This window comes from Medicago truncatula, chromosome 8 (assembly GCF_003473485.1).
Source record: "Medicago truncatula cultivar Jemalong A17 chromosome 8, MtrunA17r5.0-ANR, whole genome shotgun sequence".
NCBI classification, from domain to species: Eukaryota; Viridiplantae; Streptophyta; class Magnoliopsida; order Fabales; family Fabaceae; genus Medicago; species Medicago truncatula.
In genome coordinates this window covers 3570306-3585614 of record NC_053049.1, presented here as the reverse complement: position 1 = coordinate 3585614, position 15309 = coordinate 3570306, and the positions used below count along the sequence as shown (strand labels likewise).

Genomic DNA, 15309 nt, shown 5'->3' with positions numbered 1-15309 from the left:
GTGTGGTCTCTCTCTCTCTTAGCGGTCTTAGATGTTTCACTCATTACCGCTCCAAGTGGGATCCTAGTTTGTCTCACATCGACTAGAAATGGAGGAAACGTTGGATATATAAGAGATGAGACCCATAAATCCACTGCCTTAGGGTTTTGGGTAATAGTGTGGTCTCTCTCTCTCTCTCTCTCTCTCTCTCTCTCTCTCTCTTAGCGGTCTTAGATGTTTCACTCATTACCGCTCCAAGCGGGATCCTAGTTTGTCTCACATCGACTAGAAATGGAGGAAACGTTGGATATATAAGAGATGAGACCCATAAATCCACTACCTTAGGGTTTTGGATAATAATGTGGTGTCTCTCTCTTGGCGGGTCTTAGACGTTTCACCCGTTACCGCTCCAAGCGCCCCCTAGACTCCCCAACAATGATTTTAATATAATTATATTTTGGTCTAACTAACGCGTGCTACAAGGGCATTGATAAATGAATCTTTTAATAAAAACTTTATTTGGAGATACAAGTTTTTAAGCGTGCTACAAGGGCATTGATAAATGAATCTTTTAATAAAAACTTTGTTTGGAAATACAAGTTTTTAATTTTGTTTTAACAATAATTACACAACTTTTTAATAAAAACTTACTTATTTTCAAAACTTTAACCAATGTTCCAAAGACACTCGTTAACATTCTCTATTTCTTTCACTAAGGACAACAAGCTCGTCTGCCTTCTCCAACCACACCCTCTTTTTAGAGTTAAACTTCAACCTAATTTTCACACAAACATGAACATATTTTGTGTCGGCATCTCCCTCTTTGAGTCACTTTTGAAAAACCATATTATACTATCTCTACTTCTCATGAATTCCCACATTACATGGAATTTCTCCCTCTTTTCCTCCCTTTCTTCAAAAGAAGACTCCACGTTCTCATTTTCCAAATCCAACTCCTCCACCCTTACCACTTGTTAGGTCACGAGGGGAGCTAGGGAACCGTCCACATCGAGGCTAGAACAACCGCACAAGCAAGAGAGACACCACACTCTTACCCAAAACCTTAAGGCAATAGGTTTATGGGTCCTCGTACTTATAAGGTGTTTAACCTTTACTATTTTATCCGATGTGGGACATATAACTCACACTTGCAAACCAACAGTCCCCCTCAAGTGTGAGTCCATCAATTCATCATGCTCACCCTTCAAGCAGAAGCTCTTACTTTGCATGTATCGCCGTTCCTGCACAAGGAGCCACTTGTTGCTTGTACCGTTGTTGCGGCTTTCTGCGCAACGACCGGCTGCCTCGATCGTACCCTTCATTGAAGGGGGGCTCTGATACCACCGTTGGGTCACGAGGGGAGCTAGGGGGACCATCCACATCGAGGCTAGAACAACCGCACAAGCAAGAGAGACACCACACTCTTACCCAAAACCTTAAGGCAATGAGTTTATGAGTCCTCTTACTTATAAGGTGTTCAACCTTTACTATTTTATCTGATGTGGGACATATAACTCACACTTGCAAACCAACACCACTAACTCCCTAATTTTGGATTTCACATTACCAAAAATGTCCTTATTTCAACCTTTGATTACACCTTCAAAGGATTTTAATTTCTCCTTAACGATGTACCCCATCCACCCAACCTACCCCCTTGCCCACTCACCTTCCACCACTTCTCGAAGCCCTTTATTTGCAAACCAATGATTATTCATCTCATAGAAATTTATATTTTTATGACAATAAAGGTATATGACTATATATTATGTAAGAAAATATTAAATTAAAATTTAATGAAACTCACATGAATAATCCAAAATGCAAGTGTGAAGAATCTTGAAACACCAAGAGCAAATACATAATATCCTGTGAATGTTTCAACCATCTGAAAACATGTGCTAGAATTACAATATTATCCTTATTAAGACATAAGCAAATTATATATATAGTAGAACAAAGGGTAGAGGTTTCAAACCTTTGCATTTTTCATGTAACGGAGCTGAGGGAGTATAGAAAAAGTTTCCAAATATGTAGGGAACACCCAAAAAGCTCGAACTAACAAATAATGTTGTGCAAATATTGGATGGATTATTATTGCCAAAATTGCAGAAGCTATCACCTTGTACACAATCAATAGAATATGTTATTTTTCGTTCAAGAACATGCGTGACCTTAAAAATTAAAAACATTATGAAACTTAGACGGTCAATATATTTCTAAGTATCTACAAAAGGGCTTTTAGACCCTCTCAGAGGCCTTAGTGCCCTCCAACAGGGCTCTTAAACCTTCTCAGAGGCCTTAGCACCCTCCAGAAGGGCTCTAAGGCCCAGGGCGCGCCCTCCTCAGGGCGTCGCCTCAATCTACTTCTAGAAGCCTCTAGAAGTAGGCCTAAATACCTTATTAACCTTATTACTTATACCTTAAGTAACCAAAAATCAGGCTCATAGAAGGCTATAAATACAACCCTTGAGACCAACATAATACAAATCTTAATACGATTATTGTACTTTTTGCAAGTACAAAACCATATAACAATGAAAATTTCTACATTATGATTACATCTCTTGGTTTTCGCCCTAGTGATCATGATTCTAATTTAGTTCTCATAACCACTTCTCATGATTGTATTGTACTCTCCCTATATGTTGTTGATATGATTGTTTCAAGTGTTGATGTTGATAGGATTGATGAGTGGAAATCATAGATAGATAAACAATTTGACATGAAGGATTTGGACATTCTTCGCTACTTAGGGATTTAAATTGCCTACTCTCATAGATGTTCTCTTCTTTCTCAATCTAAGTATATTATCAATATTATTTAACAAACTCACTTTTTTTTTATATACTAGATTAACGGATAGCTCTATTGAGCTCCATGTGAAATATGACCCCTCTTATAGTGTTTTTCTTCGTATCTCACTTGGGTTTACAACTTAGTGAATCTTGCCATTACTAGACCTAATATGACCTATTATGTGCATGTTTTCAGTCAACTTGTTAAGCTTGGATACTAAAAACTTGCTAAACTATGACCTAGAATTACACAACAAAGTTTTATAAAAACAAGTATTACATAAAAAAGAGAAATAATTACCAAAAAAGATAACCTCATGTTGTCAAACTCCTTGATATAGGAAGACTTCAGCCTGAATCTAATCAACCAAATAACCAATAATGTTGACACAAGAAGTATTACATCCAGTGCACTATGGATGTTAGCCTTTATGTAGATTCTACCCACTAATCTTGTTGCTAGAAATAAAGCTGTGAGCTCTTGGGTCTTGAGGGATAAACCTATAAATATCAAAATATTGTTTAGTTTGTCGTATACATAATGCATTAAAAAGTTGAAACGAAATCCATGCAAAAGTTTGAATTTTTGTGTGTGGGGAGATAACCACAGAAATTTTTTGTAGGAAAAATAAGAGGTACTATTATCCTCTTACAATGCTAATAACTCAATTGTTTTAATCAGCTATACCAAATAATATAATATTAACCATTAGATTTTAATATAAACACAAGAAAATTAAGCATAAACTACTATTTAATTTATCCAAAAGCTTTCTCCAAGATCTCACTTTGATTTGATCTAAAATACAAGAAAATCAATCTATTACTTAAAAAAAATCACATTATACTTGAAGAAATATGTATGCTTATGAGTCAAGGAGGTAGGTTTTACCCCACAATGAGCCTTACATTGTTTCACTTAATTATTTCTTGATCCTTCTAGGAGGAATCAAACCAAAGACTAGCTTTCTATGTTTAGGTTTAAGCCGAACCAAATCAATCGAACTCCATCTCTATTGGTTCATGTATCGTTTTATGATTTAAAATCGATCAACCAAACCTAAATCAAACTATTATATTTTATATAAAAAGCACTATAGTGAAGTGGCTAAAGCAAAGTAACCAAAAAAATATATATTTTATTATTATTTATTTTTATTATTAATTCTTTTATTGCATACTATATTAATAGTGTTATTTAAAATTAAGTTGTATTTGTGTATGTTATAATCATTATATATTATTTTTCTCATTTTAACTTATATGTACTTGTTTAAAAATACAAAAAACTATAGTATTTAGAAAAAAGTTAATTTTTAGATGTTTTAATATAAATTTCTTAAATTTTTATATACATCAATCCAATTTATAGAAATCAAACCAACTCATTCTTCATGAGTTTGATTTGGTTCGAATTATAGGGAAATAGATTGCGAAAGCCAAACCAAACTAAAACATCCTACTTTTGATTGATTATGATTTTTCCTACAAAAATATCAAACATACTTGTTCTTCGTCAGTTTTTTTTTTAGGAAATTTACATAGCTATTTTTCTGAATAAATGTTACATAGCGAGTTTTTTGTTTTAATAAGTTACATAGCTAGTGTTTTCTTTAATATAACAGTTACATAGGTAGTTTGTTTTGCATAAATTGCTGGTCCTCTATAATCCGTTTGTTGTTTTAATAAATTAATTAATTAATTAATTTTAAAGCAAAATGTAAATTAACAATTATTTAATAACATTTTCTTGTCAAAAAATAATAATAGTTGCAATTTAATCAAGGCAATATTCAACAAGAGGTTTGAACCAAATGGTAAATTTCACTAATGGGTTCTTCTAAAGAGACAAGTTTCTACCCGAATTCTTCGATTCTCAATGACAAAAGTAATATTTGAAGAGACTTTACTTATCTTTGGATAGCATAGATCAATGCAAAGGCTAATTTTCTCAAGGAGAAAAAAATCAAGACAATGTCTAATTAGTGATGAGAAATTAAGAAATTTACCAGAGCAAGACTTGTGAACATAGAGCTTATATATGAGGGCAAAAAGACCAAGAATATGGATTGTGTTTGAGGCTATGTAGAATAATTCTAGATCTTTGATAGTTAACTTGAGAGTCACCACAGCACAAAAAGCAAGCAATATTCCCAAAAAGATCTTCACTTTCATTGACCTATTCCTCAACCAGCTAGACAATACATTCACGGGAGAATCCTTCTTTGATCCCATTTTGTGACCAAAAATAAAAATCTAGCAACCAAAAACCAAAATATGGGTATTATTTTCTGAAACAGAAATGAAATAATATTAAAAAAAACCCTATTCAGTAGTAACTCCAGGAGAGCATGCAGTGAATGCGGCAATTTCTTTTATTTCTTGAGACCATCTAAACCGTTACTAAAAAGTCCAAAATGTAAACATGGACTATTTGGATGTCGACAATTTGGCAGAAAAATAATACTATTTTTTTCTTTATATAACAAACGGAAAATATTTTCTTTGAATGTTTGAATCAGATCCTTTTATTTTCGTTCAGTATGTTATATAAAATATTTGTCATTTAATTAGTTTCCATGTACGTCTCTCGGTCAATAATCGAACATTATTTATAAACGTACTGGCAGTTTGGTCCCTTCTGCTAGCTAGATCCACCCTCATTGGTACGAGTTAAAGATAAGAGATCAAACTACATCGATGTAATCATCCAAATGTGTATTAGTCTTGACGCATCACATCACAATAATATATAAAATGACTCATTATTCAAGTTTTAGATTATGTAAAATGTTTTTTTATAGATGATCTGGTAATATAATTAAATATTCAGTCCAACGATCTATTTTGAAAATATGTAGAGTAAAATATTATTTTTTTGAGGGATAGTAAAATATTCTTGGATAGTGTAAGTGTATCATTACCAAGTGTAATTTGGTCTCTCCATGTATGTATTCAAAAGTAAAAAAAATTATGAGGTTAATTGTATAAATTGATCATGAAATATATGTGAAGTCTAAAAAATGATACTATGTAAAAAATCCATAAATTATACTGTTGTGATTTGAACTTCTTCATATTTTTAATTACCCTCTTAATTTTCCCTAAAGTTCAAAAAAATGATTTAGAGGTTGATTTTTTTCATGTTATTTTTGTAGACATAATTAGAAAATTAAAATATGACATTTCTTGTAAAATTAGAATTTTCGTACAGATTAATTATTTTGATTTTTCAACCAAAACGTGCAAAATTACAACTTTGTTCAGACTAAACATATATTCACGAGTCAAATTTTGTTCCCTTACAAATATAGCTCGTATTTGTCACGATGATGATGATGAGATACTCACAAAGCCTTTTTACCCAAAGAAACTTATTTTATTTCATTAATCATCATAGTAGTAATACAAAATGGAAACAAATCAAAGACTTGGTGACGAGCGTGTAATTTTGACACCCTTGCTAAACCATAGATGACACAATTTTGACGAGCGTGGTTAGTATTGGTGAAGAATTACTTTTTCAAAATTAATTATAAATTTTTTTTTTTTTGTCAAATAGTCTAGTGGATAGAAATTAACTAGGGTGTCTAAGGTTTGAGCTCTGGCCCTTGCATAAGTTCATGGGAACATAAAAAAACATTTTAAATATTTATAATTATACATGTATAGAATAAATATATATTAAATGGAGAAAATAGAAAATGTTTATATATCACCTTTAAGTATTATGATATATAAATTCATAAACGAAGTTACAATTGTAAACTCTTCTTCAATACATTGTAATCCAAAACACGATCCTTAAACAGGCATCTTTCTCAAAAGTTTCCCTTGCATGAAGCTGAAAACAAAACAAGTTGAAAATGAGTAGTAACACAAAAATAAAAAAGTTTCTCATTCACAATTTCATTTTCTAACACTCTAACATTCTTTTCTAACATTTATTATTTTATTAATTACAACTTTCTTAGGAACCATGTGTGTCGACCAAATAATGAGAATTAAGAAGGCACCTTTTTTTAAAATTGATTTCCAGACTTCTATTGATGGCATTATGTCATATGATGTTTAGTTAGTTATTTTCATGTTATTTAGGCCCCGTTTTGTTTGAGCTTATTTTAGGCTTATAAAAAATAGCTTATGTAAATAAATAGGTTTTTATTTTAATTTATAAGCTCTCGTTAACGAAAATCGCATCTTCATAACTTGTTTTTCCATAAAATAGTTTGAAAACTTATAAATAATACATAAAAATTTATTTATTTGCATAAACTATTTTATATAAGCTCTAAAATAAGCTAATCCAAACGGGCCCTAAGTAGATCTCTAAGAGCTTTTGAGGTGTTCTAAGTTGGAAAAGACAAAATTCAAGAATCAAGCAAAACTAAAAATCGTGCCACAAAAATGGTACATCTTGCCACGATTTTGAGGAAAATTTGACAATGTCAATTTGCTTTATTTTGTGGCGAGAAAGGAACAAATCATGACACAATTTGGAGAGCATTAATTCTAAAATTTGAAAGTTAAAGAGAAATCAAGGCACGATTTAGCAAATTGGGACATGATTTTTACGTTATATAATGAGATCTATAAAAGGCCAACTTCATTTAAGTGGAAGGGTTTAGATTTTTGGGATATTGAAGACACATTTGAAGCTAAGGATTGCAGATTTTGTGGTGGCTTGCCATTCAACTCATAGTCAATCCCAAATTCATGTAATGTTGTTTTCTTTTACATTAGTTATTTGTGCATTATCATGAGTAGCTAAACTCATAGTGATTAAGCCTGAGATGATTTTGTTCTACCTGTAAAACCATGTAGACTATGAAATTCTATTCAGTAGAATTCTCCCTGGCCTTCTCACCCACTTTGTAATTTTTTAAATAGTTATTTTCTTTATAAGAGATTATATTGAATATACAAGACAAAAAGATATAAAGAGGATTATTTTAAAAAAAAAATAGATATTAAGAGAAAACAAAATAATGTACCTCTTGATGTAATAGTAACAAAAGTCTGCCAAGATGAAAGACTGAATTATCTCCGATAAAAAAAGAGATAGCATCCAGAAATAGCCATGGCCGAAAAAAAAGAGATATTTCCCTCGAGTATCATAAGTCTACAAAATATTATAAAGCATTTCAAATTATTCAATGTGTTCCAATCCTAATATGTTTCAAATTTTCCATGGCTATACAAACTTTAATTTCAAAGTTAATTATTACTTGCACTAGTAATTTTGAAAAAAAGCTAAAGATATATTAATAATAATTGTCAATAACCATAGCATAAGTTATTTAAGAAAATAAAAAAGTGAATGAATCTTACATGAATAATCCAAAAAGCCAATGAGAGAAATCTTGAGACACCAAGAGCAAATACATAATATCCTGTGAATGTTTCAACGATCTGAAAACATGTTTTAGAATTACAATATTATCATATGTCATAAAAAAGTTATATATAGTAATAAAACAAAGGCTTGAGGTTTCCTACCTTTGCATTTTGCATATAACGAAGTTGGGGAAGAATTGAAATAGTTTCCAAATATGTAGGGAACACCCAAAAAACTCGAGCAATCCAACTATGATGTGTAAAGAGTGGGTGGATTATTATTGCCAAAATTGCACAAAATGCGACCTTGTACACAATCAATAAAATCTGTTATTTTCTATGAAGAACATGCATGACCTTAAAGGATCCCTGTTAGTTTTCTTTCGATAATTTAAAATTTATTAATAAAGGTCCAAACTCAACGTCAAAGCAAGCAAAACTCTACCCACCTTCTTAGGGGCGGATCCAATAAGGGGCTATGTGGGGCGAAAGCCCTTCATCCAACTTCCCTATTTTTTTTATTATAGATAGAGTAATAGTTATTTTGGTCCCTGAATGTGCAACGAGTAGGGTAATAGTCACAATATATGACAATAAGTAAGTATATTAAAGAACTAATATGACAATATTAACAAATTATTTTAATGCTAGGGACTAATTTGACAAGCAATGTGCACAATCAAGAACTATTTTAAAATTTTGATACATTGAGGGACTATTATGGTTACTCCTTACACAATTAGGGACCAAAATAATTATTATCCCTTATGAGAATAAGACCAACAAGTCAACAACCTTGTGCAAAACTTATGGAAACAAATAAGTGCAGCACATTTGCTATGATTTATAAAGTTTTTGAAGTTGGCTTTGCTTTTAACGGTAGCAAATGCAAGTGTTATCGACTTAGTCAGATTTTAGCCCCACATTCACTAAATGTCTGAATCCGCCCCTGCACCTTCTATAAAGGATTGCAGAGAGCCCACACAACCATGTGATCGCAAGTTGGACAAAACACCATAAAAAAGGTATTACATAACAAAGAGAAATATTTACCAACAATGATAACCACATGTTGTCAAACTCCTTGATATAGGATGATTTCAGCTTGAATCTTATCATCCAAATAACCAGTAATGTTGATAGGAGAAGTATAAGATCCAACACACTGTGGAGGTTTGCCATTATGTAGGCTCTACCCACTAATCTTGTTGCTAGAAATAAAGCTGTAAGCTCTTGGCTCTTGAGGGATATACCTAAAAATATAAGTTTTCAATTTTTTTTACAATAAGTTATCAATTTAAATATATATCAATTTTTTTGGGTATATATAACAATTTAATCAAGGCAATCTTGGACACAATTTTTTTTTTTACAAAAGTAGACACAAATGGTTTAGTTAATGTGTTTCATCTAAAGAGATCGATCCCTCAAAAAAAAAAACTAAAGAGATCGATGTTTTTTATCTTTCGATGAAACATAGATTACTCTAAGTCTCTAAGGACCCATTGATCCTCAAGGCAAAAAAAGAACAAGACAATATGGAATTGATGACAAGAAATTATGAAACTTACCAGAACAACTCTTGTGAACATAAAGCTTGTATATGAGGACAATAAGGCCAATAATATGGACTGTTTCAGAGGCTTTGAAGAAAAAATTTGGCTCTCTGATAGTATGCTTTAGAACCACAATAGCACAAAAAGCAAGCAATATTCCCAAAAAGATCTTCACTTTCATTGATCTTTTCCTCAGCCATCCAAACATAACATTCACCGGTGAATCCCTCTTTGATCCCATTTTCTATCCAAAGAATAATAATATTCCACTACCAAATATGGGTATTTTTGCTTGAGTTTTGTATTTATGCTCACATAATAGTAGTAGAGATTAGAGAAACAATGAATATATACTTGGTGATACCGGTAGTGTAAAGCCCTCAAAATTTTAACAATAATTTTAGAAACCAAGTAACTTATCTTATGTATTTGTAAAAGGTTACAAGATTTTTACACAGCCTCTTTGTATATAAATAAAAGGGGCAAAATAAATATAATTTTTTTAGGAGTAAAGGGACAAAAAAAATACCACTATTATATATATGTTATACTATATAAGTTATCTATATGTGTGTGACTTATATACTATAAAAAAAAGTAGAAAGGTTTCGTGAAGTTATGAGTTTGTTTAGTTTATGAAAACAATTTTTATTTCTATTCTCAAAAATAGAGTTTATTTTTAACTTAGTAAACTTACCAATAAGAAGATATGAGAATAATTGTGGTAAAGAGAAGATTAAATGTTAGCTAATGATGATACAAAGATTGGACCTATATCAATTCGGCTGGATTAACACGTCTCTTTGACATTTTAAACTCAAAGAGGTTTTCCTTCTGCCTAATCTGGTGTAAAATGGGGTAGGGTGGTTTGGTCTATCGAGTTTAAAAAACTCTTTTTTACACTTGTTTTCATTTATAAGTCACAATCCATTTTCTAATTTCTCCTTCATAGAGGAGGGAAAAAGTCATTGAATTTAATTACTTTTATTTAACAATTTTAACCTCATATTGTTTCTAATAACTCGTTAATTGGTGAGTTCATGAACGTTTTATTTTGGTTGTCTTTTTTTTTTTGAAGGAAATTATTTTGGTTGTCTTGTTGACTTGTTATATATTGTTTGATGATTAAACATTGATGTATGAATAATAATTTTCATTTCTTTTATTGTACTCATTTGTTACATATATATTTTAGTTTCTTAAAATTGTCTTTATATTTAATTTTTATTACATGTTTTACATTGCTTATGTGCATTATTCAATAGTTTTTGGAAAAACAATGACGGGTCAACCTGTCGGTCCATCAAAAAAGAAATTTTGATGTGAGATTTTTAATCGTATACTTATAGTTGATCTTTCATACCCCTTTCAAGAAATAACGAAAACAATTCTTTGAACTTTTTCATTGTTTCGAAAAATGTTGTCTATTGTTCATTTCAATAATTTTGTATCTTCTTGTTAGCAAGTAAAATTAACATGAATTTAGAAAATCAAAATAGAAAATATTTTTTCGAAGTAAATGGCCATATAGCTTCCACCAGTGGCGGAGCCCTTCATGGGCTGGGATGGGCCACAGCCCACCCGGAAAAATTATAAAATCAACGATTATAAGTCTATTTTGCGAGATTTTATGCAATTTTGTGTCAGGTTTACGTTTTGGTTGATCCAAATTCCTGCAAAGTGGTGTAGTGGCCCACCCGGAAATTTAAATAATTCAATTATAGGTCTGTTTTGCGAGATTTTATACAATTTTATATCGGTTTTAGGTTTCGGTTGATCAAAATTTCCGCAAATTGGTGTAGTGGCTCACCCGAAAAATTTAAATAATTCAATTATAGGTCTAATTTGCGAGACTTTAAACAATTTTTCAATAGTTAATTTTAGTGGTCCACCCTAACATTTTTTTCTGGCTCCGCCACTGGCTTCCACGTGAAGCATTCTGAATGTTAAAAAATGAAAATAAAAAATTGAAGGTTATTTGCCTTTTTTTTTTATACATGAAGGTTATTTGCCTATTAGTGAAAGAGAATGTAAATATGACAAAGAGGTTAAGAATGGTAAACACACAATCAATATCAATTGAGGTTTAAATTAACTATAAGGAAGAGTTAGTGAGACTCTTTACATCGCAGAGAAGGTAATGTGATGATAAATTTTTGTTCAAACAAATAGATAATTTGGTGGATGAAGTTCGATGGTTTGGCCGTTCGTGCATACCAAAGAGTAAAGATAACAATCATGATTCTGTATAATCAATGTGGTCTCAAATATATACTAAAGAGTAAAGATAACAATCATGATTCTGTATTTTAGATTCATTGAATAACTAACGTAAAAGATTGTAATATAGATCAAATACATCATTGTTCAATGAACATGTGTAGCAGCATATCCGATCACACACAAAAGGGAAAATGTTTATAATCGATAGAGTTCACATGATAATCGCGGGGTCAAAACAACTTGCAATGGAGTTAACTTAGGCAAGGTAATACCCAACCCTTCTCTCATATCAACAACTTCATCCATTGGCACTTCCAAATCAAACCCATGAAGTAAACGAGCAAGTGTAATGAGAATAACTTGTGTAGCAAACAACGATCCAGGACAAGCTCTTCTCCCTAATCCAAAAGGAAGGTACTCAAAATGGTGACTTTCATGATCAATTTCTCCATTCTCATTAATAAACCTTTCAGGTAAAAACTTTTCAGGCTCTAACCAAATACTTGGATCTCTATGTAATTTCCACACATTTGCAAACACACGTGTCCCTTTTGGTACATAATAGTCTTGAATGTAACAATCTTCTGTTACTTCATGGGGTACTAATAGTGGACCTGGAGGGTATAACCTTAAAGTTTCTTTCACAATTGCTTGCAAATAAACTAGGTTTTTTATGTCTGATGATTCTACCCTTCTGTCCCTACCTATGTGATGGTCAATCTCCTCTTGTGCATGTTTTAAAGCATTCATATTATTCATCAATATGGCTAGGATCCATGTCATTGTCGTTGATGTTGTGTCTGACCCAGCTAACATAAGATTCTGAATATGAAAAGTTGACTTGTTGACTAATAATTATAATAATTTGTTCAAATTAAATAATAAAAACAACCCATCCCCATTTCTGAATTATTTGATAACATTTTAAGCTATGATGTTACAATAGTTTGTTTTTTACACCAAGTTGTGTGTTAAATTTAGTTATTTGCATGTAAATAATTGTTCTGATTTTCATTTTACTTGAAGTATGAAGCACGGACACTCCTCGAATTAGGCGTGTCTTGATGTCGGACATCGACGCGTGTCCGACATCAACACGACACCTATGATTACACTGAACTACATTATTTTCTCAAATTATTATCCGTGTCGATGTGTCGGTGTCCATATTGTGTCTCGTATCCGTGTTTGTGTCCGTGCTTCATAGTTTCTAAATAAAAACATTGCAAATTTCAGAACAAAGAGAAAATGCATACCATAACATTTGCCTTGATGATAGTATCACGGTTATGACCAGAAGTAGGATCATCTTCAATCACAGAAAGCATAACATCAATGAAATCATATTTCTCATTTGACTTACTCTCAATCTCAACATCATGCTCTTCAACCCAGCTTCCAACAACTGCATCCAAATCTCTAGCAATTCTTTTCATAGATTTTAGCACTTTTCCTTCAAAACCAAACCAACCAAGAATTGGAATCAAATCCTTAGGAACAAACTCACCAGAAATATGCATAAATTCTTTTATAAGTTTCACAATATTCCCATGTGCTTCAACATCATCCACATCTTTCAAATACTCAAAATACCTTTTCCCACAAATCATTTTTGTCATTATATTAAATGTTAACCTTTCCAACCATTCACTTATCACAACCTTAACCTTTCCAACCTTAACATACAATGATAAATCCTTTATCAAAGTATCGATCTCCGATTCATAAACATGTCTCAACGATTCAAGGCGACGAGACGAAAGTAGTTCAAGCATGGTTAATTTTCTTAGCTTGGTCCAATATGGGCCATAAGGTGCAAAACCAAAGCCAGCATAGTTATAACCTAGGTGAATTCCATGACTTGACTTTGGTCTTGAGGCTAAGATTTTGTCATTTGTAGTGAAACATTCTTTGATTGCTTCTTTGTTGGAAATAATAAGTGCAGGGTATGCTCCAAAATGGATTTGGAAGATAGGACCATATTTGTCTGAAAATGAAGCAAAGATTCTTGCAAGAGGGATTTGGTTTCCTAGTAGATGGAGGTGACCTATTAAAGGTAAGGCATATGATGGTTCTGGTGGTTTCATACCCTTTTTGAATTTGTTACTAGGTTTTTTTACCCTCCATATGTTGTATAGAAGCACTAAAAGTATAGCTAGTACTATAGTTGCTGGTTGTGTATAGAAATTATCCATTTTTGTGGGAGTAAAGATGTGTTACATGATTTTTGAGAAGATAACTATCATTGTTTTCTTTTAGTGGTTTCAAGAATTAATGCATCAAAAATTAAATTGGTGTGGAAGATAGTTGATTAACGAAAAGGACAAGGATAGAAAAACAACTACTATATATGAGTATGACACTATTTTAGCCATATACTTTTTCTTGGATGTGACTTGAAACCAATGAGAGTAAATGAGCGGAGAAAAATGGCCATATATGTTCTAATATTTACCCTACCACGTATTTCACTAAGCAAGGAAAATTAACCATGCTTGAACTACTTTTTTAGTATAAATACCAACTACCACTTGGACCTTTATTTCTTTATATTATTTCTTGCATTGGATAAGCATTTATCTGTTTGATTCCCAGAATATTTGTTGAAGTAAAGACAAAAGAGTTGCCAAAAAATATTGTGTACTAAGCATAACTTTTCTTTTACATACTGAGCATAGTTTTGAAAACTGGACCGGACCGGCCGGTTGAACCGGTCCGACCGTGAACCGGTGGGATGACCGGTTCGAGTTGATAAACGGATCGGTCATGCAATCAAACCAGCCGGAACCGACCAAACTCGTGAAAAAACGGTGAACCGGCAACGTGAAACATAAATTAAATCATATTAATTTTCCAAAAAATGGCAGTGCAGGGAGTTGAACCCGCGTCTCTTAGATTGCAATGCATTCCCTTTACCCACTGAGCTGTGTAGATCTTCTTATCAATTATATATAATAACTGAACAGTTTTTTTTAAAGGAAACCAAACACTCTTTTTTATTTTAAGGAACCAAGCACACTCTTATCATTTAAATATTATTGTCCGACATCTCAAATATTTTAATAAACATTTTTTTTACAATATTTTTTTTTTTGAAAGAATAGTTTTATTTTACTATATTTATTTGAATATGTATTACTATCTTCGTCCATATATTTAAACATCCATTTGATTTTATTTTTGTCCTTAAATGTAAACATTTTTTAAATTACAACACTCATTAATTATTTTAGTTTCTAAAGTGACCGAGTCACCGATTCAATCCGAGTTAATCCGGTTAAATAACTATATAAATTTAATCTAAGAACCGAGTTATCTAACCGAGTCATCCGAGTGGTTCCGATTTAGTCATGCGGTTCGACCAATGACTCAGTGGTTCGACCATTGATCCATTGATCCAGTATCCCCGCCGAGTC

At 32.0% G+C, this 15309-nt stretch overlaps 2 protein-coding genes across 2 annotated transcripts; both read right to left on the bottom strand.

Annotated features, from left to right (window-relative positions):
- Positions 1 to 6359: 6359 nt before the first annotated feature.
- Positions 6360 to 10137, bottom strand: LOC25500275 (ER lumen protein-retaining receptor A). The gene is made up of 6 exons (XM_013588645.3): positions 9686 to 10137; positions 9168 to 9367; positions 8277 to 8420; positions 8109 to 8189; positions 7772 to 7899; positions 6360 to 6621 (listed from the first exon to the last, which is right to left on the bottom strand). The coding sequence occupies exons 1-6, from the start codon at positions 9909 to 9911 to the stop codon at positions 6582 to 6584; spliced, it is 819 nt and encodes a 272-aa protein (XP_013444099.1). The 5' UTR covers positions 9912 to 10137; the 3' UTR covers positions 6360 to 6581.
- Positions 10138 to 11967: 1830 nt separating this feature from the next.
- LOC25500274 (xanthotoxin 5-hydroxylase CYP82C4) lies at positions 11968 to 14138 on the bottom strand. Its single transcript, XM_024773452.2, has 2 exons — positions 13150 to 14138; positions 11968 to 12715 (listed from the first exon to the last, which is right to left on the bottom strand). Exons 1-2 carry the CDS (start codon positions 14086 to 14088, stop codon positions 12089 to 12091), a joined length of 1566 nt encoding a protein of 521 aa, XP_024629220.2. The 5' UTR covers positions 14089 to 14138; the 3' UTR covers positions 11968 to 12088.
- Positions 14139 to 15309: the final 1171 nt, after the last annotated feature.

What these genes read in the sequence shown, in the direction of transcription:
- LOC25500275 (XM_013588645.3), bottom strand. Translation starts at nt 9,911, where the DNA reads ATGGGATCAAAGAGGGATTCACCGGTGAATGTTATGTTTGGATGGCTG. An exon ending in GTTATATGCAAAATGCAAAG is followed by an intron (nt 8,190 to 8,276) that starts GTAGGAAACCTC and finishes ACATGTTTTCAG; the next exon opens with ATCGTTGAAACATTCACAGG. An exon ending in TGTTACTATTACATCAAGAG is followed by an intron (nt 6,622 to 7,771) that starts GTACATTATTTT and finishes TTTTGTTTTCAG; the next exon opens with CTTCATGCAAGGGAAACTTT.
- LOC25500274 (XM_024773452.2), bottom strand. Translation starts at nt 14,088, where the DNA reads ATGGATAATTTCTATACACAACCAGCAACTATAGTACTAGCTATACTT. An exon ending in TCATCAAGGCAAATGTTATG is followed by an intron (nt 12,716 to 13,149) that starts GTATGCATTTTC and finishes TTTCATATTCAG; the next exon opens with AATCTTATGTTAGCTGGGTC.